The sequence below is a fragment of the Hyla sarda genome, chromosome 7 (genome assembly GCF_029499605.1).
Source record: "Hyla sarda isolate aHylSar1 chromosome 7, aHylSar1.hap1, whole genome shotgun sequence".
Classification (NCBI taxonomy): Eukaryota; Metazoa; Chordata; class Amphibia; order Anura; family Hylidae; genus Hyla; species Hyla sarda.
In genome coordinates this window covers 43,752,890-43,779,671 of record NC_079195.1, presented here as the reverse complement: position 1 = coordinate 43,779,671, position 26,782 = coordinate 43,752,890, and the positions used below count along the sequence as shown (strand labels likewise).

Genomic DNA, 26,782 nt, shown 5'->3' with positions numbered 1-26,782 from the left:
TAGGGTGATTGAAGAAAGCTTCAAAATTCGCCCTGTTCTAAAAATCTATTTCATATATGGTCCCCAGATAGGGGGCATATTCATATGGAACGCTTCACAAACTTGCATCATCCTAGCACAGGGGCCATCTAATCTACTCTGTAGCGTTCCAAGATAAATAGGTCTATATTTATTTATTTATTTTGTATTTTTTTGTGCTGCCAAAGCAAGTACTTTAGGAGGTAAACTGACAAGAACAAATACTAAACTTGACTTGAGAAAAGCCAGAAGGCAGAGGATCTGGGGGAAATAACAAAAAAGCCATGCAGAGTAATAGCTTTTTTTGGCCACTAGAGGGGAGCCTAACCCAGGAGAGAGGACAGTGCTGTACCACCAACCAGCCATTGGAGGGCGCAGAACGCCCATGAGATTTAAAAAAATAAATAAAATAAAACCGGCACGCCGAGGGGAGGATGCGCATGAGGAACCATGCCCCCTGGAGCTGTCGGCAAAACAGTTAGAGGGGAAGTCGGGGGCTAAAAACAAATACAATGATGGAGCGGCAGCTGCCGTCCCCACCGCATGACGGGGTGCCGGCCGCACTATGCGGCCGATACAGGGCCGGCCGGGAAATAGGTCATATGACACAGCAGGCACCGTTCCCACTGAGGAATAGACTGGCCACGTGGGACCGGAGGCCCGCCGCCCCAAGAGCAGAGGGTCTCCAGTCAGTAAAGCAAAAGGACGCGGCCAGAGCAATGCGCCTGACCGCCAACACATGTGCGGCAAGAGGCCAGTTATTACCCCCACCACCGAAAACTGCCCGGCCACGTGGGATCGGAGACCCGCCCTCGCCCCCCCCACCCGCATCTAGCCGACAAGGAGCACAGTAGGCACACAGGAGAGCGTCAGGTAGGGGGAGAGGAAATACAGAAATCGGTGGTCCATTGAAGGGGGGAGGACCGTCCCCTGCAGTATGGCGCCGCCAGAAACCTGGAAGTCATGAGGGGCCCGGGACAGCACAGCCATGTGTAATGGCAGCTGAGGAGCTGGGCTTATATGCAAAGGGGACCCCCAGAAGAGCATAGAGAAGGGAGAGGGAGGGAGGGGGGAAATGTAGTTCATACTCACCCACAGACTATTTTCTTAGATCCACCCTTGAAGTCTTCAGTCAGCTAAAGGGCGTGCTGCATCACGCCAAGCTGCCATAGCGAGGCGGGTAGGGGCAAGTGGGGGACCCGGACCCAGGGTACTACCGCCAGGCGCTGACTGCTGGAGAGAAGGTGTAGATGGCATATACTTTATGCACCATGCCCCTTCATCGCATGTGGGAGATCAGCTGGAACCATGCTCCTATCACCCAACCTAGGAAAAAGACAAAAAGGAAAAAAACCTAGCTAGAAAATGAGAGAAAAGACGAGGTCTAGAGAGCTCCAGACCTGTGTCTGCCTCCTACAGACACTAAACTAAAACTGATTAGCTCAGTGCCTGTGGGCTGGTATATCCTGCTGGGAGGAGCAGACTTCTTTTTTTGCCTAGTGTCAGCCTCCTCGTGGACAGCAGCACAATACCCATGGCCTTTGTTCCCCAATGAGGCGACTGAGAAAACCTTCCAATCATGTTTATTCTTCCAATTTACAAAAAAATTCCATATAACAACATGAGGCAAAGCTGACATGTAGAAAGAATTCTTACTCTTCTGCAGGAACAGTGCCATCTGCTTCTCCAGGCATTCAGACACAACATTAGCGGACTCATCTTCATATTTTAATGGTATTGGAGTGTTGGGGTCAGCTGCAGGCAGTTCCCCTTCCTTCTTAATACTGCAGTCAATGGATTTTAAACCCTAAAACCAACAAAGCTTAGAGTTGAGCCCCTTCAGAAATCGGTAAGGGTAACAATCTATATATATAAAACTCAACGTGTGTGTGTGTATATGTATGTATGTGTGTATGTATGTATGTGTGTATGTATGTATGTATGTATGTGTGTATGTTCCACAAAAACTTCCAAACGGCTGAAGATATTAACATGAAACTAGGCCACATGTTACTTATATGTCACCAACAAACATAGGATAGGTGATTTAATCCTTACTCACCCCCATTTGCCAGGGGCGGGGTTTATGTTTAAAGTCCCATATAAGTCAATGGGAAATATATGTCACTGAATAACTTCCAAACGGCTGGAGATATTTTGATAATACTTGGTCACATGTTACTTATATATCCACTTTAAATATAGGATAGTTAATTTAACCCTTAACTGCCCCCATTTGTGAGGGTCGGGGTTTTTGTTTAAAGTCCCATGCAAATCAATGGGAAATGTATGTTCTCATATAACTTCTGTACGGCTGGAGATATTTCAATACCTGGTACACATATTATGGGACGGGATGGGAGGTCGAGATGGGATAGGAGGTCGGGATATGGGGGTCGGGATATGACAACAATATATGGGGAAGGGATATTAAGTCAACAGCTTCCTCCTTTGTTGATTTTCCTTCCCAACAAGGATGAGGAAAGAAAAACCGGGCAAAACCGGGCAACACCGGGTACTCAGCTAGTTGTTTGATAAATCTGAAAGACGACTTACTTCTAAGACATAGCTGAGGACTAAGCGACAACGTTCTTCGGTGTCACTGCAAACGGGAAAAGTGCAGCTTGGCTGAAAGTAAAAGAACAGGGAGATCACATTATCCACAGCAGGACATGCATGGATTTACCACACTACCAATACTAACCATAGTACTTAAAATGTAACAAACCTTTCAACATTTTTTTCAGAATAAGCTGTCAAGTGTATACAAGTAGTAGCACTATTTCTGGTCCTTTTATAACTTGTATATGGCTTTTCCCCATTTTCTCTTCTGCTGTCCCCTATAGGTTATTAGCAGTTGCTCCCAAATATCTCTATAGCACACTGTCAGAAGCAGCAACAGCATCGAGGACATTATAGAGAAGTAGTATAATTTCTCTTTCTGTAGCCAACTCCCCTATCCTCCTCCTCTCTATAGGCAGAAGTAACCTGATACTTTGGTTCTCATCACTCATGAAACAGACTTTTTTACTTAAAATTTTTTTATTTATTTTTTAAATAACAAATACCGGTAATAATAATAATAATAATAATAATAAATGATGAGTTTAGGAGGAAGCTGGAAAAGGAATGGAGCCAGCAAAGTAAAACATTTTTCTCTGATCAGATATATTAAAAAGTTTCTTATTAGTCATCTGTACTACTGTACTGTCTTGTACTTGCCACAGCAGCGTGCACCCGTGTATTGGGTTTAGGTGCTGGCTGCATTTTTGTTTTATTTAGTTTTTGCTGTGCAATGTGGGGGGGGGGGGGGGGGGGGGGGGGGAGTGGCTCCCTCTGTAGCCGTGCATCCCCTCCCCTATTTCACAGGAGGTGGTTTTAGGTTGTTAGTGGATCCAGCATGTCGCCCAGCCTGAGGTGAGTGAATGTAAGGTCCAATCCTATATGAGGCCACCTCCACGTGGTGGATGGGGGGGGGGGGGGGGACACACACACGTTTTGATCAAAAAGTGCGCTAAGAGCCTCCATTTTGTTGACCAAGTGTGCTGCCGCCATCTTTTTATTTTTTATTTTTTTTAACATGTCTTGTACTTGCCACAGCAGCGTGCACCCGTGTACTGGGTTTAGGTGCTGGCTACATTTTTGTTTTATTTAGTTTTTGCTGTACTGTTTTATGCAAATTTTGTGACCATTTAAATAACTGAAGCTGGATAGCTGACAATAATTGAATATTGAGTGACACAAAGAAAGAAAGAAATATGTGTGAATGTTGGGACATGCTATGCATTAACAACACACAAACCTTTGTCTAGACCTTAATGTGAAGCAGTGGGTACACAGGTGAACAAGCAGACAAAATGCATTAAATAAAGAAGCATGGCATCCATAATGATCTCTTCCTCATAGGAGATATGTCAGTCCTGATGCTCTTCACCTCCTATGGTTGGGTTCACATGTTTAAGGTGCCAGTGGCATCAGATTAACTGGTTAATGGCCACGCGGTATTGCAGGCAAAAATGCTGTATAGCTGCAACACCATGCAACCAATAAAAACGATGGTGGTCTGAAAGCCACATTGACTTGCCACTATCTTACATGCCAGCATGAATTTAAGTGTTGGTCAGACGATGAAGCCTATTTTCAAATAATAAATTAACATCTATTAGTAAATAAAGTTATTTTTACTACCTTTCTGTGGTCTTTCCTTCTGCATCTGATGCAAACACTCTGCTCTCTTGTCTTTATTAGTCCAACATCAGACCTGGCGTCCATCCTGTAATAGACTTCTTGTTCTTGTGTACACTCTATCCAGGAATTCAGCCAACTCTAGATCCCTCCCATAATGGGAGGAGATACAAGTCAGAAGGTGTAGAGGGAGGGTGATCGAGATGGCTAAATTTCCAACTGGAGTGTCCTGACTTCATAAGATGTTGGGCTAATGATGACAACCAAGCAGAATGTTTTCATCTGAAGAAGGAAAGCATGAAAGAACACAGAAAGTATTGTAAAATAACTTTATTTACCAATATATGTTCATTTAGTAGACAGCTGAAAATAGGATGCATCATCAGACAACCCCTTTAAGAGATGTCACAACTGAACCACAGCAGCAGTGCATACACCCCGCCAGTACTGTTGACAAAGCAGTGATGTTTACTTTAGGTCAGCGGTCTTCAAACTGTGGCCCTCCAGATGTTGCAAAACTACAACTCCCAGCATGTCCGGACAGCCAACGGCTGTCCGGGCATGCTGGGAATTGTAGTTTTGTAACATCTGGAGGGCCACAGTTTGAAGACCACTGCTTTAGGTAGTAAGCCTGATGTGGAAGGGCAGTCACTAGAGATGAGCGAACTTACAGTAAATTCGATTCGTCACGAACTTCTCGGCTCGGCAGTTGATGACTTTTCCTGCATAAATTAGTTCAGCTTTCCGGTGCTCCGGTGGGCTGGAAAATATGGATACAGTCCTAGGAGACTCTTTCCTAGGAATGTATCCACCTTTTCCAGCCCACCGGAGCACCTGAAGGCTGAACTAATTTACGCAGGATAAGTCATCAACTGCCGAGCCGAGAAGTTCGTGACGAATCGAATTTACTGTAAGTTCGCTCATCTCTAGCAGTCACCTTAACTATGCATCACTGCTTCGTCCACTTCTGCATTTATGTAGCCTTTCCCGTCATATCACCCGGAGCACCACTGAAGTCATAATTATCAGTACTGATCATAACTTAGTCAGATCATAGTTCTTATAACCACATCTAAATTCTTGCCCATGCAACTCTCTCCCTACCCTAATCTGATGGGTGGACTTGTACTTCTCTGGAACAGACAGCTCCCGGACAGACTTAATGATGGCTACAGCTTTGCAGTCTTCTGGCGGGTTTGGAGGACAGCTGTATGAGCCACTCTCATCACTCAGCTCCTCTTCTTCATCCTCCTCCTCCTCGCTGTAGCTTTCATCAGAATTCCCATTAAGAGATCCTTCACTTTCTTCTTTCTTTGGCTCAAGCTGAAACAGCTCTGACAGCATGTAGTTGGCTGAGGCGATTATCTGACATGAAGAAAAATTATTAAAAAGTTCTGCAATGTAGAAAGTACTGAGAAGTCAATGCAAAAGTGCCGAGCTATGGCCAATGGGAAGACATCATGAAGTTACTCAACATTTTACATTACATTACTTATCTTGTATGGATTATAGTTACAATTGCATATGCTTTAACTTTAAAATCAGAACTTTAAAGGGGTACTGCAGTGCAAAGGATAGGGGATAAGTGTCTGTTTGCGGGGGTCTGACCGCTGCGACCCCGACTCTCATGCATGGAGCGGGAGTTTAATGATGTGTATGGGGGACTTAAAGGAAAACTTTCAGCCAGTTCACCCACACTAAACCCAATATACTGGGTTATAGTGTGGGTGAACAGGAGTCCACACGGGTCACTTATTTTTTTAGTTTTTTTTGCCGCCGAGTTATAGTCTGCTAAAGTTCTGTAATTTTGGCCTTTATTTGCGCTATGAAGGCGGGTCCCCCGTTGGTAGCATTGCTTTGGGTTCCGGAGGAAGGGGCCTTAGCCCACCCCCCTTTTTTGCATATTTTTCCCCTGAGCGCAGTGCTCTGTCTGCAGAAAGCATGCGCTGAAATTTTTACCCAGCTCTCACATCCTGATGACGTGAGAGCTGTGCGTCTGGAGAGAGCTCGCTACACCCGGAAGTTGGGAGTAGCAAGACTTCAGAAAGAGGTACTTCCAGGTGTAGCGAGGGACTGGCCAGGGATGTGGAAATGTTATCGCCCGATGCCCGGGACAAGTAGTTTTGGGCACCGGGCAGGTGAATTGTTTATAGATTTAGCCCTGTATCGGGCAGGGACAGACAGACGTCCCCCTTATTTTTCTTTAATGTCGGTGTGAGGCGCAGGAGCCGATGGAAGTCTCCACCTCACACCGGGCTCAGAGTGTATGGAGGGGGCGGCCTCCAGCTGACTGCAGAGCCCCCTTATCTCCCCTCCCGGAGGATGGAGGACGGAGCTCAGAAGACACAGCAGGGTGAGAGAGAGGATGTAGACCGCTCCGTGCACAGCTCCATCCCCCGCACACAGCTCCCCCCCTCCCCCGATCTGTCTCCCCCGGACCTAATCCACCACGGGGCGGTTGCTTGTTTGCACGAGGTAAACACAGAGCGGGGGGAGGGGGGAGGACGGAAATCTCACCTCACACCGGCCGGGACTACAGCTCTGATGTCCACTCATGGCGGCTCAGGTGAGGAGGCCGAGAATACAGGCGGCGGCAGGAAGGGTGGTTATATATGTATGGTGTGAGTGTATGTGTGATGTGTATGTAATGTATGATGGGGGGGCAGCGGCAGGTGTATGTATGATGTGTGCATATGTATGGTGTATATCAGTGTTTCCCAACCAGGGTGCCTCCAGCTGTTGCAAAACTACAACTTCCAGCATGCCCTGGGCATGCTGGGAGTTGTAGTTTTGCAACAGCTGGAGGCACCCTGGTTGGGAAACACTGGTGTATATGTATGGTGTGAGTGTATGTGTGTATGATGTCTATGTGTGATGTGTATGTAATGTGTGATGTGTGTATGTCTGTCTGTGTGTGATGTGTATGTAATGTATGATGTGTGTATAATGTCTGTCTGTGTGTGATGTGTATGTAATGTATGATGTGTGTATGATGTCTGTCTATGTGTGATGTGTGTATGCATGTGATGTATGATGTGGGGTGGGCAGCGGCAGGTGTATGTATGATGTGTGCATATGTATGGTGTATATCAGTGGTCCCAACCAGGGTGCCTCCAGCTGTTGCAAAACTACAACTTTCAGCATGCCCTGGGCATGCTGGGAGTTGTAGTTTTGCAACAGCTGGAGGCACCCAGGTTGGGAAACACTGGTGTATGTATGGTGTAAGTGTATGTGTGCATGTAATGTATGATGTGGGGGGGGGGGGGCAGTGGCGGGGGGGGGGTGTATGTATGATATGGAGGCAGTGGCTGGTGTATGTATGATATGTGTATGCATGAATGTTTTGTATAGGAGCGGACTGTCACGTCGGGCATTAGGGCAGTTGTGCCATCTAATTTTATTTATTTTTAGTGGCACCCGCACTGAATTGCACCCCCAGAATCCTGCCCCCTTCATACTCACCCGACGACCAAGAGCCCCACGGATGCAGACAAACACGCCCGAACCAAAACTACAACTCCCAGCATGTTACACCATATCCTAAACTGTAGAACTATAAAGTGCAACATGCTGGGAGTTGTAGTTTTGGTTCGGGTCAGCTGCAGAGCTATAGGCTGCATCAGGGCATGCTGGGTGTTGTAGTTACTAACTGTAATTCCCAGTATTCCTTGACATAGACTATGGCTCTGCAGCTGACACAAACCAAAACTACAACTCCCAGCATGTTACACAAGAACCTTAACTGTACTACTATAGAGTGCAACATGCTGCAACACCCACAGAACCATAGGCTGCATCAGGGCATGCTGGGAGTTGTAGTTATCTAGTAACTAAATGCAACTTCCAGCATTTTCTGACACAAAATGCAGCACACAAACTGGAGAAGCAGAACACCCCCCCCCCCAGTAACATAAGTCCCTATTGAGACTGAAATATAGTGATTAAAATATTGTAAAATGTGCGTATACATGTAAATAAGCCCCTTACTAATAAAAGTTTCCAATTTTCTTTAAATAAAAATAATGTACAAAAATAAACATAAGTGGTATCGCTGCATGTGGAAATGTCCAGGCTATTAAAATATAAATGTTAATTAAACCGTACGGTGAACGGTGTAAATGTAAATAATAGTCCAGAATTGTTCATTTTTGGTCACTTCATATGAGAAATTTTTTATAAGGTGATCAAAAAGTTACATCAGAATTTTTTGGGCTTCCCTCGGGTGTAAGATAAGAGGAGCTACAGCTCTCCCGCCTCTAATATCCTGGCATGCTGCGATCGCCTATTAACCCATTAGATCACCGCTGTCAGCAGTGTCTAAAGGATCTTATATCCATCCCTGGTGGTCTAGTGGGGGGGGGGGGGGGAATCAGACTATTTTGGTTGAAATTATTTCATCTACCAGGACAAGTGGATTTCTTGAGGGACAAGTAGATTGTGTTCCGCTTTAGTCCCTTGGACAAGTAGTTTTTTTTTTAATTTCCACACCCCTGCTGGCGCATGCGCAGTTACACCGTGCAGAGTGCTCTCCCGACGCACAGCTCTCATATCATCCATCAGGATGTGAGAGTTGGGTAAAAACTTCCATGCATGCACTCAAACAGAGCACTGCGCTCAGGGGGAAAATGAATATGCGAACAAGGGGGTCGGGCTAAGGCCCCTTCCACTGGTACTTTAGTGGACAACAACTCGACGGCAAGAAAACCTAAAAAAGTGACCCATGTAGGGACACACTATAACCCAGGGTATAGTGTGGGTGAACTGGCTGACAGTTTTCCTTTAAGGGGTACTCCCACCCTAGACATCTTATCCCCTATCCAAAGAATAGGAGATAAGATGTCTAATCGCGGGGGTTCCGCCACTGGGGACCCCCGCATTACTGCATGCGGCACCCACCTGTTTTTTCACAGGAACCGCTGGAGGGTCTGAGTCGCGACTACGGGAACGGAAGTCCGTGACATTATGACTCCGCCCCCGTGTGACGTCACACCCGTCCCCTCAATGCAAGTCTATGGGAGGGGGCCTAGGGTGGGAGTACCCCTTTAAAGGACATCTGTGCTCCATTAAAGTGGATTAAAGTCTATCCTTTATTAAACCTTTTAACTACAGCTGACACCTAAAGTCAGCAGTGGGGACTGGAGATAACTCCAACCCCAGCAGTTCGATCACCTAGGCTATGTTAACATGCCAGAATTTCAGCATAGAATTCTGCATGAATTTATAGCCAATACACTTCATTGGGGTTCCACTGTCCCATTTACACAGAATTTCTGCTGCAGGAATTCAATTGAAGTGAAAGGGCCATTAATTTCTGCAGAATGTACTGCAACATTTTTATGCAGAATTCCGTGCAGAAATTCTGCCATGTGAACAAAGCCTTAGATCAGGGGTCTTAAACTGGTGGCCATCCAGATGTTGCAAAACTTCAACTCCCAGCATTCCCGACAGCCATTAGCTGCAGAAAATGGCTGTCTGGGCATGTCCAGGCATGCTGGGAGTTGAAGTTTTGCAACATCTGGAGGGTCGCCAGTTTGAGACCCCTGCCTTAGATGCTGCAAACTATATTGACTCTGGCATTGAAGCCGATCGGTGTTACCTAATAGGGTGCCCATTGTGCAATTCAACATGGGGTGCCAAATAGTTGCCATGGCAGCCAGAACCTAATAAAAGGCATCAGGCCTACCATTTTACTTACTTTAAAGGGGTACTCCACTGGCCAGTGTTCCAGCTGCATTCGGAACATTTAGTTTCGAACGCCATGCGTGCGCTGCAGGGGCCGGCCAGGCCCATCAATGTAAGTCTATGGGAGGAGGCATGCCGGCCGTCACACCCCCTCCCATAGACTTACATTAAGGGTGTGTGGCCTAATCAAATGAGGGGGCGTGAGAACCCCTGCAGCTCGTGCACAGCGTTCGGAACTAAATGTTACGAACGCAGCCGGAACACTGGCCAGTGAAGTACCCCTTTAAAGCCTGATGGAGGCAGAGTTTATCAAATTTTTTAATTCTGATATACAGAAGAACAAAAGTATTGCAGTATATTGTACCCTGCACCCCCTCACATTATTTAACCTGTATGAACAAAAAGCCATCGTCACCAAAAATCACTGTATTAGGAAGGGGTTATTACATAATATCAAACATACCTGTGGGTGCCTTCCTTTATCCACCAACTTCAGACAGTTCAGTAACAAAGTGCGAATAGTCCCGTAATGTTTCCTATTTTGGGTTTTCTTCATCATCATGTTACAAGCCACCCTGTATAAAAAGAAGAGCAGAGATTCGAGGTCAACACCACAGCTCTTGCAGTACCATAAGCCGCCACTTGAGTTCCCTTCTTCACACAGGGATGCAATTTGTCTTGTTTGGCTGCACGACATCTCACGAGGCTGTAAAAACTTTATAGTTTTAATGCATCAAGATAAATATTTAATGTTATTGTACCAAGCACAACTCCGCAGAGACTGCGGCTTTATTTACAAGCGCACTCCGGGGAAATATCACAGGAGACACGGATAACAGAACATAAAAGTGATCAAAGACACGGGAGAATACGGATATTATTAGTGGGAAGGGATTGAGGGATGGGATGTAATTACTCGACTCATCAACTGATAATTATTCCTGACAGGCTCTTATACTGTCCCCCCGAGACTCACGTCAACAGCTCAGTACTAGTAAGACATAAATATTATAACCTGTTCCTGCGCAGGAGGATTATTGAAATACACTAAGCATGAATAAGAGATGACGGCAGTATAGGACATAAGGGCAAGGATAACATTCTCCTTGTACAGGAAGTTAGGTAAGTTTTAGAAGGGCTAATGAACACATGACCTCCTCACATAGAAAACTTATGTACAGAAGCTTATATTTACATGTTAGTTGTGATGCCACGAAAAAGAAAGAAACAACCGCCAGAGAAAAAAGGGACTGAACTACCTCTGTCGGTGACAGATCAAACCGGAGACCGGCAATTAACTGCCTGTAGCCCCCGCAGACCATGTGGAGTGGGCCGGGACCCTAAAAGGAAGGAATCTTCCTGCAGTGAATGAAGTCTGAAAGTTGACCGAAATCGACAAAAAGGGGTCGTCCGGATGGCCTGAACAAGCAGTGAAAGTGCCTTTCCTGGCAATGGGAAGAGAGCAAGGTGATGGTTGATAAAATCAGAACCGCACAAGGACTGCCAGGACATTACCTATGCAGGCACTAACCCAAAGGGAGAGAGAAGCCTAAGGGAAGGAAAAGCAGTGTCAGAGAGGACAAGGCAGGATAAACCTGTAGAAAACCAGTAGGCTAGGACAGCAACATCCATGGCCCTGCTGAGCCAGCAGTGTCCCACAAGAAAGGGGAGGTGCGCTGGCAGGAATGGAGATAACCGTAACTCTGCAAAAGAAAAAAAAAAAAAGACACCAAGAGGCCGGGGACGACGGCAGCAATCGGGAAAATTGGAACCGCTTGAGATTACCACAACTCCCTGGGGAAGAAGGAGAGTAACAGCAGAAGAAACCATAGCAAGCACCCAATGAAGCCAACCCGAGGCCTGCAGAGGAAGGATTGAGCACGCCTGCCAGTACAGCGCCTAGTAGAGGGGGAGTGCCATGACTGTATGAGAACGACAGGCTGCAATAGGCAGAGCAGAAAGGCTAGGAGGATTGCCAATAAGCCTCCTAAGGGGAGGAGTGGCAAGTCATAGCCAATCACAAACCCTCCAGATTCCAACGCAGCAAGAACGGCACCCTGCCAAATATCCCCCCAATGGAGGGGGAAAGAGGTATGTTATGTATCAGGAGCAGCAGTACTCTGTACTCTGGAACCACAGGAAAGCTTATGACATGCCCCAATAAAAGGGGGGTTGATGCCATTTCTGTAGTGTCCTATGCCCACACAGGCACACCATGTCTGTCACTTAGCGTGAGTGGCGCAACTGCCACCGCGGTAACAGCTGACATGGTGAGGGAGACCGGTGGTAAAGAAAAACGGACGGAGCCCCTACTAGTGTGCCATAACAATAGTCGATACCAACGGAAGACCAAATGCACACCCACCATGGAAGTGGTGAGAAAGGTCACTGCAGAAGGTGCATTCCACCTGTAGAGACACTAAATTAGTCACCTCTCACTGGTAGTGGAGGTACTGGAACTTCAGCCGTGGATGTGGTAGACCTCGCGCTCCACATGGATGTTGTAGAGAGCCCATTGTACATCGAACAACTCCCACCATAGTGAAGAACCGGAAACTGCGGACGTGAAAAACATCCCGTCTTCCATGAATGCTGCAGAGAGTCCACTGCAAATGTAGGGTCACCCCTTTGGTCACCACAAACTGGTAGTGGGGTACCAGAACTCCTGCCGTAGATGCGGCAGACCTCAAGCTCCTCATGGATGTTGTTGAGGGTCCACTGCACTTTGGTCAACTCCCACCATAGTGGAGTACTGGAAACTGCAGTTGCGGATGTGACAAACATCCCGTCCTCCATGGATGCTGCAGAGGGTCCATGCACATGTAGGTTCACCCCTTCGGTCACCGCACACTGGTATTGGGATACCAGAAATACAGCAGACACGACATGGGTGACTGGTAGTGAATGGAAAAATGCAGAGCACTGTCTGTTCCTGGGTACTCTTCATGGGACATAAAGGGCTGTTTTTCAGACCATGCTGACCGCAGTACATGAGACTATCTCCGTTGTCAACAAGCCATATATTATATACGGTCCCCAATAGAGGGCGTATCAGATATTAAACTGATAAGAACAGACACTGCACTTAACCGTAGCCATGATAGGGAGAGGACAAATAAATGAATAAACAAGCCACTGTACTACTGTACAGAGAGTTGTATGGGAAGGGGCCATAGACATTATGGTACAGCAGTGAGCACTCTTGGTCACTAGAGGGGGGCCTAGCACCAGAGATGTTGGGTGAGATATACAAGAAGGCTACAGAAGGGCGCACAGAGCCTATGAGAATTTTTTACGTGTGTGTGTTCAAAGGGGTACTCCACGGTAACATTTTTATTTTTTAAATCAACTGGTGCCAGAAAGTTAAATTGATTTATAAACTACTTCTATTAAAAAATATTAATCCTTCCAGTACTTATCAGCTGCTGTATACTACAGAGGACGTTCTTTTCTTTTTGAATTTCCTTTCTGTCTGACCACATTGCCCTCTGCTGACACCTCTGTCCATGTCAGGAACTGTCCAGAGTACAAGCAAATTCCCATAGCAAACCTATCCTGCTCTTAATAGTTCCTGACATGGACAGCAAAGAGCACTGTGGTCAGACAGAAAGGAAATTCAAAAAGAAAAGAACTTCCTGTGAATCATACAGGAGCTGATAAGTACTGGAAGGATTAAGATTTTTTAATAGAAGTAATTTATAAATCTGTTTAACTTTCCGGCACCAGTTGATTTAAAAAAAGAAAAAAAAAGAAAAAAAAAAAATGTTTTCCAGCGGCGTACCCCTTTAAAGTTATCCAGTGAGTTAGGGTGGGTTCACACTACGATTTCAGTGTTTGGCTGCCGGATCCGGTTGGGGGGAGCGAAGACCGACTGCTCCAGTATCCCAGCCGGACCTCAATAATCCAACCGGAGTCAAACGGTGACTCCGGTCGGCACATTTTTGCCCGGTATCCAGTTTTGTGACCAGACCTAAAACCACGGTATACCACGGTATTAGGTCCGGTCAAAAAAACGAATACGGTGCAAAATTGTGCCGATCGGAGTCACCGTTTAACTCCGGTCAGCTCATTGAAATGCAATAAATAAGGGCCGGGTCCGGCTGGGATACGGGAGCACCCGGTTTTCGTTTCCCTCAACCGTATCCTGCAGCCGTACACTGAAATCGTAGTGTGAACCCACGCTCAAAGAGAGAAAAGTCCAGGGAATAAGATAAAGTGTGGCCGGGAGCCACCCCTGACCCACTCTGCCCCGCAGTGAGAATACAATAGCAGCTTGGGTCTGCCAGGGAAAGGGGTGTGCAGTGACACTATCGTTGCGACCGGCTGCCGCACTGAGAGACCCGACCGACGCGTTCTCCTCCTCCCCCCCCAGGAGACTCAGAGGTGGGACTGTCTGAAGAAAAATGGGGACGTGCAGCCAGCATATGTAAAACAGTTAGGGCAGGAAACGAGGAAGCCTGCGTGCCGCTTGGCAAAAAAACTCAGAGCAAGGACAAACTCCCCCGCCATCCATATAGAGAGCTGGCCTAGTAAAGGCCAGAAGCTGGGGAGGTAAAGGTGCAGCTCAGCTGGGCACTGCTCCCGGCATATATTACATAGAGGTTAGCTGTGATCCAGGACAGGGGCTGAGTTTGGCCCTTGATTAGAGTCCGCAGCCTGCGTCAGAAACTTCACCCCCATAGGAACACTGGAAGGGGGGAGAACAATGTCATCCCCAGAGTGCCGAGGCATGAGAGAGGTCCAGGTCACCACCACAGGATCCTGCCAGACGCCTGCCGCCCCGGGCGAGAGGTACCAGAGGAGGAGACCTTAGGGGAGAGGTGGGCCACCTGGAAAGGACCTCAACCAGAAGAGACCCTAGGGAACGGGGTCTGGGAGGGAGCAAATTTACCCCTACCACCCCCAGTTCACCCGAGAAGGAAGCCCTAGGGAATGGGGGCAGCCCATACTTCGCTACAGCTGTAGTATACTCACCCTGAAGTCTTCAGCCAGCTTACGGCCACGCTGCACCAAGCCAGGCGCGAGCGAGGAGAGCAGGGGCAAGTTGGGGACTCAGACCCAGGGTACTACAGCCAGGTGCTGGCCATTGGCGATAAGAGGTTGACGGCCTATACTCTTAGGCATGCTCCTGTTGCCCAACCTAGAAAAATAAAGGAAAAAGAACCTAGCTAGATGAAAACCAGAACCATAAAACCATAAAAGAAAAGACTAGGTTTGGAAAACACCAGACCTGTCTGTGTCTTGTCTCCTGCTGACACTTAGCTAAACTGGTCAGCTCAGGGCCAATGGGCAGGTATATGGAGGAGCCGACATTTCCATAGTGAAAGCCTCCTAGTGGCAGAGCATATAGCCATGATCTGTGACCCCCAATGAGGCGAATATTTTTTTTTTTTTTTTACATAAAAAAATTTGCCTTTTTTTTAAATTAACAACTGTGTCTTTTTTACATTAGGTGCACATTTTTGCACAATGAATTAAAATAAAAGTCTGCACCTTCATTTTTCTGGCTTAAAAACATTTTTACATGAGTTAGGTAAAGTGTGTGGACTTGCAAGCAATTTTTCATATAGTGTAGGCCTGGCTATTTGATGAAGACAAGAACAACCAAACAAAACACAACTTTAAAACAGTGCAGAAAATCACTTTGCCCACGCTAACATTGATTTATGCTGCCCACAGTTTGAAAAGGAAAAACGGACTGGTTTTCTTTAACCCTACTCACTTTTGGGGGTGGTGAGAGGAGACAAAAGTGGCAGATGTAAGTGAAAATATAATACAAAGGTAATCCTGCACTCACCGCCCAGGTACTGTGTGTTCAGCTCATGTCAGGAGTGTAACATCCGACTGGCAGGTGTGCTTGGCGTGGGGTGCTCGGAGGCCCTCCAAGCGCCCCACGCCAAGCACACCTGCCAGTCGGATGTTAAACTCCTGACATGAGCTGAACACACAGTACCTGGGCGGTGAGTGCAGGATTACCTTTGTTGTATTATCTAGTTTACTTTCTGACATCAATTTCATTGATCCTAGCACAACCGCAGGACAAGGTCTGAATACCTGCTTATTGTATCCTTTTCAGTTCCAAGTATTAGTGACTTATGTCCAGGAAAACTAGTGGTGCCACTCCGACCTTTTATTTTTACACAGCCTGTAAGTGAAAATATGTTCTACTCCAAAGTAGGAACTTTAGGTTGTTAAGGTACTTATGCAAAACTATTGCTAAATTTCTCCCATATTGGTTAAGATCATTCAGCTTTTGACTTGCATTGTAAAAACAGAAGGTAAATAAAAAAAAAAAAAAAATTGGGGTAGTTTCAAGGACAGACTTGTGGTATATATATGCTACACAGAAGTGTAGTCTATAGATACATATGTATATTTAACATGATCAGGGAGGACTTACTTGTATAGTAAAACAGCTACTGGCATAGTGAAGGGGTTCTGGTACTTGTCCTCCGTTTCTTCACATAGAGTAGTGAGATCATAGAGTTTCACAATGTCGCTGCCACTGGCTGCAGGAAAGAACACAGCAGTGAATGATATAATCCCATTCTAGGAAGAAGAATCCACTTATAACCACTCCACACCTATTATAGATTTAGTGGCTGTTACTGAGACATGGTTTGATGAAAGTAATGACCGGGACATTTCCATACCAGGGTACTCTTTATACAGAAGAGACTGAGAAGGCAAGAAAGGAGGAGGAGTGGCCATGTATGTGAGAGATAGCATCAAACCTAACCTAATACAAGTTAGTGAGGCCAACATAGAGTCAGTTTGGGTTACGTTGCAGTTTGGTGATCATGCAGTAACTCGTGTAGGTGTGATATACAGACCACCTGGCCAAGTTAAAGAATTAGATGATCTACTAGTTGAAGAAATAGCTAAAATGACAATGAAAGGAGAAGTTATCATTATGGGAGACTTCAATCTTCCGGATATAAACTGGAAAACCAAAATAGCTAGTTCTGCCAGGAGTACAGATATTCTAAATTCCCTACTGGGATTATCTCTACAACAAGTGGTTGAGGAGCCAACCCGGAGGGAGGCCATTTTGTATTTGGTATTCACAAATGGGGATTTGGTAAATGATGTTATTGTAGGCAAAAGCTTGGGATCTAGTGATCACCAGTCAGTGTGGTTTAATATGACAACAGTGAAGGAGTCATACCACACAAAAACTAAAAGTTTTAAATTTTATAAAAACAGACTTTACAAAAAGGAGATTAGTCATAAATGAGTCCCTATCAGACAAACAGAAAACTGCTTTAGGCTCGTCAGTAAAAGCAGAAAAAGGAAGAGACCACTGTGGTACTCAGCAGAAGTGGCCAAAATCATAAAAAACAAAAAGCTAGCATTTAGTAATTATAAAACAATACAGAGCAATGAAGATTGGGAAATCTACAAGACTAGGCAGAAAGAGGCCAAGCAAGTTATAAGAACTTCTCAAGCGCAGGCAGAAGAAAAACTAGCTTCGTCTGTGAAAAAAAGGGGATAAGAATGAAAAAAGGAAATTAAAACAAGGAATAACTAAATTAAAAACAAAGGAAGGTGTGTAGAAGAGAATAAAGGACTAGCTGACTGCCTTAATGAATACTTCTGTTCAGTTTTTACAGAAGAAAAAGAAGGAAAAAGAACCTCCATTTGGGAGGAAGACTAATGAATTGTTGACGCATTTGTCTTCACAGAGGAAGAGGTTCTACGTTTGCTGTCTAAAGTGAAGACAAATAAATCACAGGGGCCTGATGGGATACACCCAAAATTATTAAAAGAGCTTAGTGGTGAGCTAGCAAAACCATTAACAGATTTATTTAACCAAACAGGAGTCGTCCCGGAAGATTGGAAATTAGCAAATGTCGTGCCCATTCATAAGAAAGGTAGTAGAGAGGAATCAAGCAACTATAGGCCAGTAAGTCTGACATCAATAGTGGGGAAATTAATGGAAACCCTACTAAAGGATAGGATTGTGGAACATCTAAAATCCCATGAATTGTAAGATGAAAAACAACATGGTTTACTTCAGGGAGATCATGTCAAACAAATCTTATAGATTTTTTTTTGATTGGGTGACTAAAATAATAGATGGTGGAGGGGCAGTAGACATCGCATATCTAGATTTTAGTAAGGCTTTTGACACTGTCCCACATAGAAGACTTATCAATAAACTTCAGTCATTGAGCTTGGACTCCCATATTGTTGAATGGATTAGGCAGTGGCTGAAGGACAGACTCCAGAGGGTTGTAGTCAATGGAGAATATTCAGAGCAAGGTCTTGATACCAGTGGGGACCTCAGGGATCTGTACTGGGACCAATTTTGTTTAATATCTTCATTAGTGATATTACAGAAGGTCTCGATGGTAAGGTTTTGGTCTTTTTGCTGAGGACACAAAGATATGTAACAGGGTTGATGTTCCTGGAGGGATCCGCCATATGGAAAATAATTTAGGCAAACAAGAAGAATGGTTAGAACTCTGGCAACTAAAATTTAATGTGGATAAGTGCAAGATAATGCACCTGGGGCGTAAAAACCCAAGGGCAGAATATAGGATATTTGACACATTCCTGACCTCAGTATCTGAGGAAAGGGATTTAGGAGTAATTATTTCAGAAGACTTAAAAGGTAGGAAGACAATGTAATAGAGCAGCAGGAAACGCTAGCAGAATGCTTGGATGTATAGGGAGAGGTATAAGCAGTAGAAAGAGAGAAGTGCTCATGGGTGTATAAGGAGAGGTATAAGCAGTATAAAGAGGGAAGTGCTCATGCCGCTGTACAGAACATTGGTGAGACCTCAATTGGAGTATTGTGCGCAGTACTGGAGGCCGTATCTCCAGAAGGATATAGATACTCTAGAGAGAGTCCTGAGATCTACTAAACTAGTACATGGATTGTAGGATAAAACAAAAGTTAAAGGACCTTAACATGTATAGAAGAAAGAAGAGACAGAGGGGATATGATAGAGACTTTTATATACATAAAGGGAATCAACACGGTAAAGGAGGAGAGGAGATTTAATAGAAGAAAAACTATCACAAAAGGACATCGTTTTAAATTAGAGGGGCAAAGGTTTAAAAGGAATATCAGAAAGTGTTACTTTACTGAGAGAGTAGTGGATGCATGGAATAGCCTTCCTACAGAAGTGGTAGCTGCAAATACAGTAAAGGAGTTTAAACATGCATGGGATAGGCATAAAGCTATCCTTCATATAAGATAGGGCCAGGGACTATTGATAGGATTCAGATTATTGTCAGACTAGATGGGCCAAATGGTTCTTATCTGCCGACACATTCTATGCTTTACCTTTGAAGAGCCAATATGTATGGCCTTCTTTTGTGCAGTTTGACTTTAGAAACGATAAAATATTCTGTGCGATGTCTTTGATCACCTTGGTTGAGAAGTTGGAGTTCTCCAGATTTGGAATATCTTCTGTTTTAATCATCTCATATTTCTGCAAAGAAAAACAAACAAACAAACAAACATGAGATGGGTTTATTATTTCTGCTGGACTTTAAATGGGCACTTTCAGATTCAAAAACATTTTATATGTGGTACATCTCGGTAAAACATTAACCTTTTTAATATACTTCATAAAATAATGTTGTTATATTCTTTTTATAGAAATCATGGCTTTCAAAATACCATTCAGAACATAATCCTGTCTGGCTGCAGCATCATCTTTGTCCCAGCCTGTGCTCCAGCTGGGACAAAGTCCAGGAAGTGAGGGCAGGACCAGTACTCATGTGTGCTCACTCCTGTCCTGTATATCAGACTCCTGTCTGAAAAAAAAGAGGAGGGGGGTTACAGAGCAGCCTGCAGTGATTGGAAGAGACCCAGCACAGTAGACTCAGGGAAGAAGAGGATTAATACCGAGTGAGGGCAAGAGACGGACACGCCCCCTCCAAATAAAGGATAAAAAAAAATTAAAAAGTGACCACTAAAAATGTATTTGTGAGAGAAATATAGGCGCTAGACACAAAAATTATATTCACGTGATTAGGTACTGAGTAACAACTTTTTTTTCCCGTAAGATGAAAGGTACTCTTTAATGTCACTGTCACTTTGACATAGTTTTGATCGGTCTGGGTCTCAGTGCTATGAACAGGGATGTGGAAATCCTATTGCCCAATGCCCGGGACAACTAGTTTTGGGCGCCGGGCAGGTGAATTGTTCATAGATTTAGCCCTGTATCAGGCTAGCAGGGACAGACCGACTTCCCCCGTATTTTTCTTTAATGCCGGTGTGAGGCACAGGAGCCGATGCAAGTCTCCACCTCACACCGGCGCTCAGGATGTATGGAGGGGGCGGCGGGCCCCAGCTGATTTCAGTAGCCGCTTATCAGAGAACCCCTACCCCCCCCCCCCCCCCCCCCCGGCCAGTGTGAGGTGAGATTTCCGAACCAGCCCGTGCAGTGCAGTATGTCATCCTTCACACACAGAAATCCTCCCCAGCCCCGTGCAGTCTGTCCTCCTCACACACACACACACACACACACACAAATCCTCCCCAGCCCCGTGCAGTGCGTCCTCTCCTCTCTCCCCCACCCGCTCTGTGTTTTCCCCGTGCAAACTTGCAGCCTCTCCGTGGTAGATTAGGTCCTGTGGAGACAGAAGAGGGGGAGGGGGATGGAGCTGTGTGCAGGGGAAGGAGTGAGCTGTGTACCGAGCTGTGTGCGGGGGATGGAGCTGTGTACCGAGCTGTGTTCGTCCTCGCTCTCCCCCTGCTTCTTGTGTAATGTAGAGCAGGGTGTGTGAAGCTCAGGTGAGGAGGCCGAGCATGCAGGCGACGGGAAGGGTGGTTGTATATGTATGTATGATTGGGGGGGGGGGGGGGGGGGGGGGGTGTATTGGCGGCGGATGTGTGTATGATGCCTGTGTATGTGTGATGTGTGTATGATGTCTGTATGATGTCTGTATGTGTGATGTGTGTATGATGTCTGTGTATATCTGATGTGTGTATGTAATGTATGATGGGGGGGGCAGCGGTGGGTGTATGTATGATGTGTCTGTATGTCTGGTGTATGTAATGTATAATATAGGGGGCAGTGGCCGGTGTATGTATGATGTATGTAATGTATAATGTAGGGGGCAGTGGCCGGTGTATGTATAATGATGTGTCTATGTATGATGTATGTATGTAATGTATAATATAGGGGGCAGTGGCCGGTGTATGTATATGTGTATGATGTATGTATGTAATTTTTAATATAGGGGCAGTGGCCGGTGTATGTATATGTGTATGTATGATGTATGTATGTAATGTATAATATAGGGGGCAGTGGCCGGTGTATGTATAATGTATGTAATGTATAAGATAGGGGGCAGTGGCCGGTGTATGTATATGTGTATGTATGATGTATGTATGTAATGTATAATATAGGGGGCAGTGGCCGGTGTATGTATGATATGTGTATGCATCTATGTTTTGTTCAGGGGCGGACTGAAAAGTGCTGCTGCCAGTTGTGCTATTTATTTTTTTAGTGTCTTCTGGCCGCCCGCACTAAATTGCACCCCCAGAATCCCACCCCCTTCATACTCGCCCGACGACCAAGAGCCCCATGGATGCACACAAACATGCCCGAACCAAAACTACAACTTCCAGCATGTTGCACCATAACCTAAAACTGTAGAACTATAAAGTGTAACATGCTGGGAGTTGTAGTTTTGGTTCGGGTCAGCTGCAGAGCCATAGGCTGCATCAGGGCATGCTGGGTGTTGTAGTTACTAACTGTAATTCCCAGTATTCCATGACACAGCCTATGGCTTTGCAGCTGGCACAAACCAAAACTACAACTCCCAGCATGTTACACAATAACCTTAACTGTACTACTATAGAGTGCAACATGCTGCAACACCCACACAACCATAGGCTGCATCAGGGCATGCTGGGTGTTGTAGTTATCTAGTAACTAAATGCAACTTTCAGCATTCTCTGACACAAATTAGAGTAAATAAAATGCAGCTCATAAACTGGAGAAGCAGAACCCCCCCCCCCCCCCCCCCCCCCAAGTAACGCAGCGCTGTTCACTGTTATCCAATCAAAAGACCATATATAAATCCCTATGAAGACTGAAAAATAATGATTAAAATATTTTAAAAAGTGCGTATATATGTGAATAAGCCCCTTTCCTAATAAAAGTTCTGATAATAAATGGTTCCGATAAAAACTACAGATCACGGCACATAAGATTACCCTCATACATCCCTGTATATGGAGAGATTGGAGTTATAGGGGTCAGATGGGGGCTTGCCTCGGGTGTAAAAGGAGCTACAGCTCTCCCTCCGCTAATAGCCTGACATACTGCGATCGCTGTGGCCGCTATTAAACCATTAGATCACCGCTGTCTAAGTTGACAGCAGTGTCTAAAGGAATCTTATACCCATCCCTGGTGGTCTAGGGGGGTGGATCGTACTATTTTGGAGGAAATTATTTAATCTGCCAGGACAAGTGGATTTTCTTGAGGGACAAGTAGATTGTGCTCCACTTTAGTCCCTTGGACAAGTAGTTTTTTTTTATTTTTTTTTATTTCCACACCCCTGTATGAACCATACAGATCAGGAGAATGAGCCAAAAGAAGTGTGTGACAGTGTTGCTTATTCACTGGCTCATAGCAATCTAGCTCGCTGCTCCACTATAAGTCTAAAGAGCAGCGAGAAAGATTGCTACGAGCATAGGAGGGAACGGTGTGGGTCTCAGCACTGAGAAACAGACCAATCAATACTTTTGACTGGTCCCTGTACCATGTTGAATGTTTTTCTAAGTGACACTTTAAGTCCAATATGTCCTGGGAGATGTGTGTTCCTTCTTTCTGAAGACAGTAAACATGCACAGTTGGCTAATCCGAGCGTGTAGGTTAATGAGGTAAGTCTGGAACAAGGACTTGTGTGCGTGCCACAAACTAAACTCTTCCACTCATCAGTCCATATACAAGTTAAATACATTTCTGGTGCACAGGTGATAGTTTGCCAACTTATTAACATTTATCAAAATGACAAAAGTCCAACACTCAAATGAAATTGCATAACAGGCAACCTCTATGGGCAACACAGTCTACACGCCCTCCAACAAGAGCCAAGTGGCTAGGGCACTCGATGTTTCATAAAGACTTAAAAGGTTTTCTACTAAGGTTTCCGTCACATTACCCAAAAAATAGCATTGTATGCTTTTTATTAGGGATGTCCCTATACCGACACTAGTATCAGGGCCGATACCAGGTATCTGTATATGGTATCGGGGACTCATCTACCGTCCCCAATACCAAATCCGATACCTGGTGGAGTGCTCCGCTGCCCCGTTCTCTGGTACGTATCACTGCCACTGCCCCGTTCTGCCGTCCGCATTAAGGAGTCTTATGGAGGTGCATGTGACACACACGTCACTCCACCCAGTATAACGCTAACGGAGGAAGCAGAGTGATGTGTACGTCACATGATCCTCCATAAGACGCCATTATGCGGACAACAGAACGGGGCAGCGGCAGTGATGAAGACGGGGCTGCAGAGCGGCGGAACTGGACAGTGAGCAACTACAAAGGGGCTGTCTACAGGGGGGGGGGGGGGGGGGGGGACCTGCTGGCTACAAAGGGGGACTGCTGGCTACAAAGGGGGCTGCTGTCTACAGGTGGGGTGGTCCTGCTGGCTACAAAGAAGGGCCTGCTGTCTACAGGGGGGGGGGGAATTCTGCTGGCTACAAAGGGGGGGGGCTGCTGTCTAATGTCTGCAACTATCTACACTACCTACAAGGGGATACTACCTACTATTAAAGGCAATCTTACAGCAGAGTAACCTGCACTAACTAGAATTTATAGGTAGGTAGTGCAGATGACCCGGTTTCTACCGCTGCTCACCATGTAAAAAAATCGGTGCAATCGCTCCGGAGACATCGATCTCACCGCCAATGCAAATTCCCTGTTCTGTCCAATGGAGAAGAGAGAAATCTTGGCTCATACTACAGCAGCCGCCTCCATTGTACACAACAAGGACCCACATATCATAGGGTAAACAGCACCAGAAACCGGGTCACCCTGTTGTCAGATTCCCTTTAAAATAAAAGTACTCGTACTTGGTATCGGCAAGTACTAGAATTAAAGTATCGGTACTCGTACTCGATCTTAAAAAAAATGGTAACGGGAAATCCCTACTTTTTATTAAATCTTGATAAATAGATTTTTCCTTATACCAAAACAGGAAGAGATCGATCAAAGGTCAGAGGGGAGAGGAGAAGCCACTGAGGATGTCCCTAATGACTTTTGGTTCAGAAATCGTACATAATACAGCACTCCGGGGATAATTTCAAGTGCCTGAGGATCCCACTCCATGAATACACCAAAAAGATCACTTAGCAGTCATATGACGCTCGTTGTGATATTTAGTATACAGTGCAACCCAATGTTACTTTTTAATGTGTAATGTTTTCGGTCAGATAAAACCTTCATCAGACAATTGGATTCCTACATGAAAAATGTGTGGAAAGGAGTAGATATAAGTGTGACCTACAGCTGCTAGTGTGAGACATATGGTTCAGGCAGCATGAACACTATGACAGGTTCTCTTTAAAAAGGAGCACACTAAGGCATTCGATCGGGTGAATTGGGGGTTCATGGAGGCTTCACTACTACAAGTGGGGCTGGGCCCCCACATGATGGGCCGAGTCATGGCCCTTTATACAGACCCCCTGGCCAGAGTTCGTGTAAATGGCTCACTGTCCGCACCTGTTAGGATACCCGCTCTCCCCCCTTCTCTACACTGTCTGTATGGAACATCTCCTTAATGCGCTCCGTGCGAACCCAGATATTGAGGGTTTTGCCAGTGGGGGGGGCGTGCATCTCTGCTCAGCGTTCGCCGACGACCTCCTCCTCTATGTCTCCTCCCCTCATACTTCCCTCCCGGCAATTCAGACAGAGCTCCGCTACTATTCGTTCTTCAGCAATCACAAAGTCAACATGTCCAAGAGTGTAGCCCTAAACGTTTCACTGCCCTTGTCCGATGTGCGACGTCTACAAAAAGATCATCCCTTTCAGTGGGCTGTGGGTTCCATAAAATACCTTGGAGTCCAGGTTCCGGCGGATCCAGTTTCTAGTTTTCGGCTCAATTTTGCCCCGACCCTACAAATCCTCTCGTGGGACCTGGAGAGATGGTCTAAGGGAACGTTCTCGTGGTTAGGCAGGGTTAATGTACTTAAAATGAACTTCCTGCCCCGGTTGCTGTACCTTTTCTAGGCGGTCCCTGTCGCCATTCCCCGTCCCTTCTTCCTATCCCTAGACAGAGCGATCAGGAAATTCATTTGGATGGGGCGCACGTCGAGGATCTCCAAGACGGTCCTCACCAGAAGGAAACGCTCCGGGGGCTTGGCGGTCCAGGACTGCCGAGCTTACTATCTAGCGGCCACTCTGACACGGTTGTTGGATTTCTTCCATGGGCGCACCTCCAAACGTTGGGTGGCAGTTGAGTTGGGGGACTCCCCGTTTGAGGTCACGTCTCTCCCTTGGTTGTTTTCTTCGTCCCATCTGGACAAACACACGACCGGACTGCCGTGGGTGGTGGGTGAACTCTTGACGACTCTCCGTAGATACCTATGTAGCTCCAAGACGCTCTCCCAGGATGGGCCACTGACACCACTGACCTACAACCCCTTATTCCCACCGGGCTTGTGTGGCCCCCCCCCTGGGTGTTACTGATCCCCCCCCACTCTCCCTATCAGGAACTTCCTACATGGCACGATAGTTAGGGCATATGAGGATCTGGTGCCGGGCCCCCTCCGCACGCCTACTAGGTACATGCAGTACTTACAGCTCCGACATTTTGTTGACACCACAGGCAGCTCCCTGCAATTGCTCCGACCTCTTTTGCCTTATGAAGAGCTGTGTGTCTCCGCCTCTCAGCCCTCCCAAATTTATGCTATTCTACTGGATGAGGCTGCTCAGACTCCCTTGCCGTTCGTGGGGGCGTGGGAGGCGGAGCTGCGCACTACATTTGCTCCGTCTGACTGGGCTGCGGCCTTTGCTTTGTGTCACGGTGTCTCGGTCTCTTGTAGGTCGCAGGAGACCAATTATAAAATTTTATCTCGTTGGTACCGGGTCCCCTCGGTGCTACACAAAATGTATCCCTCAGTTCCAGACCAGTGCTGGCGGTGCGGAGGATCCCGTGGCACCATGTCCCATATATGGTGGGAATGTCCCTCTCTGGCCCCCTATTGGGTAGTGGTTATTTCGCGTATTGCACACATTACGGGTTATACCTTCCCCAATGATGCTAAGACGCTGTTGCTGTCTATTCAACCGGCGTCTCGTAAGACGCCAGCAAAGACCCTGGCTAACTTCCTCCTTATGGCAGCTAGGGCGGTCATCCCCAGGAAATGGAAATCTGTTTCACCCCCGACAATCTCTGAGTGGTACAAGGAGATTCTCTTTGTCTGCCGTATGGAGGAACTGATGGCAGACTCATACAATAGGCAGGACAGATTTATTTCAGTGTGGCAACCCTGGCTGTCCTTTGTTGAATCTCCCCTGTTTAGAGAACCTTAGTCTCCCGCTAAACCCCCCCCCCTCCACGCTGGTCACCCCCCCCCCTTCATGAGTCAGTTTTCTCCCGACACACTAGCTTAGTATGAGAGTTGTGTGTCCGGCTGGCGGTTGGACCTGAGCGGAGGGGCGATGGCTGCTGGAGAGGAGGTATGTACTGGATTGCAGAGCCTGTCTTTCCCTCTCTCTTTCCCTACCCATGTGCTCCTACCTTTCCCCTTTCCCTCCTTTTGTGGTTCAGACACTCCTTTTTGAAGTTCCATTTACTCATATTGTGTAGTGATGCTATTGGCATGGTGATTGATAAGCTGTACCGTTGTTATATGTGCATTGCGCTACTGCATTATGTCGGATCTTTATTGTGTTGTACACTTACTTTCCCTTCT

General features: G+C 46.1%; 1 protein-coding gene and 2 pseudogenes across 1 annotated transcript in view; all 3 read right to left on the bottom strand.

Annotated features, from left to right (window-relative positions):
* EDRF1 (erythroid differentiation regulatory factor 1) overlaps positions 1–26,782 on the bottom strand; it is a 110,467-nt gene that overhangs the window by 61,217 nt on the left and 22,468 nt on the right. Inside the window, exons 9-14 of the mRNA XM_056532770.1 lie at positions 19,181–19,328; positions 16,286–16,394; positions 10,349–10,460; positions 5,308–5,568; positions 2,575–2,646; positions 1,675–1,825 (exon numbers count right to left, since the gene is read on the bottom strand). Coding sequence (XP_056388745.1) covers positions 1,675–1,825; positions 2,575–2,646; positions 5,308–5,568; positions 10,349–10,460; positions 16,286–16,394; positions 19,181–19,328 — 853 coding nt within the window. The remainder of the gene's footprint in view (positions 1–1,674; positions 1,826–2,574; positions 2,647–5,307; positions 5,569–10,348; positions 10,461–16,285; positions 16,395–19,180; positions 19,329–26,782) is intronic.
* LOC130283661 (U6 spliceosomal RNA) lies at positions 79–179 on the bottom strand (annotated as a pseudogene).
* Positions 12,841–13,002, bottom strand: LOC130283570 (U2 spliceosomal RNA; annotated as a pseudogene).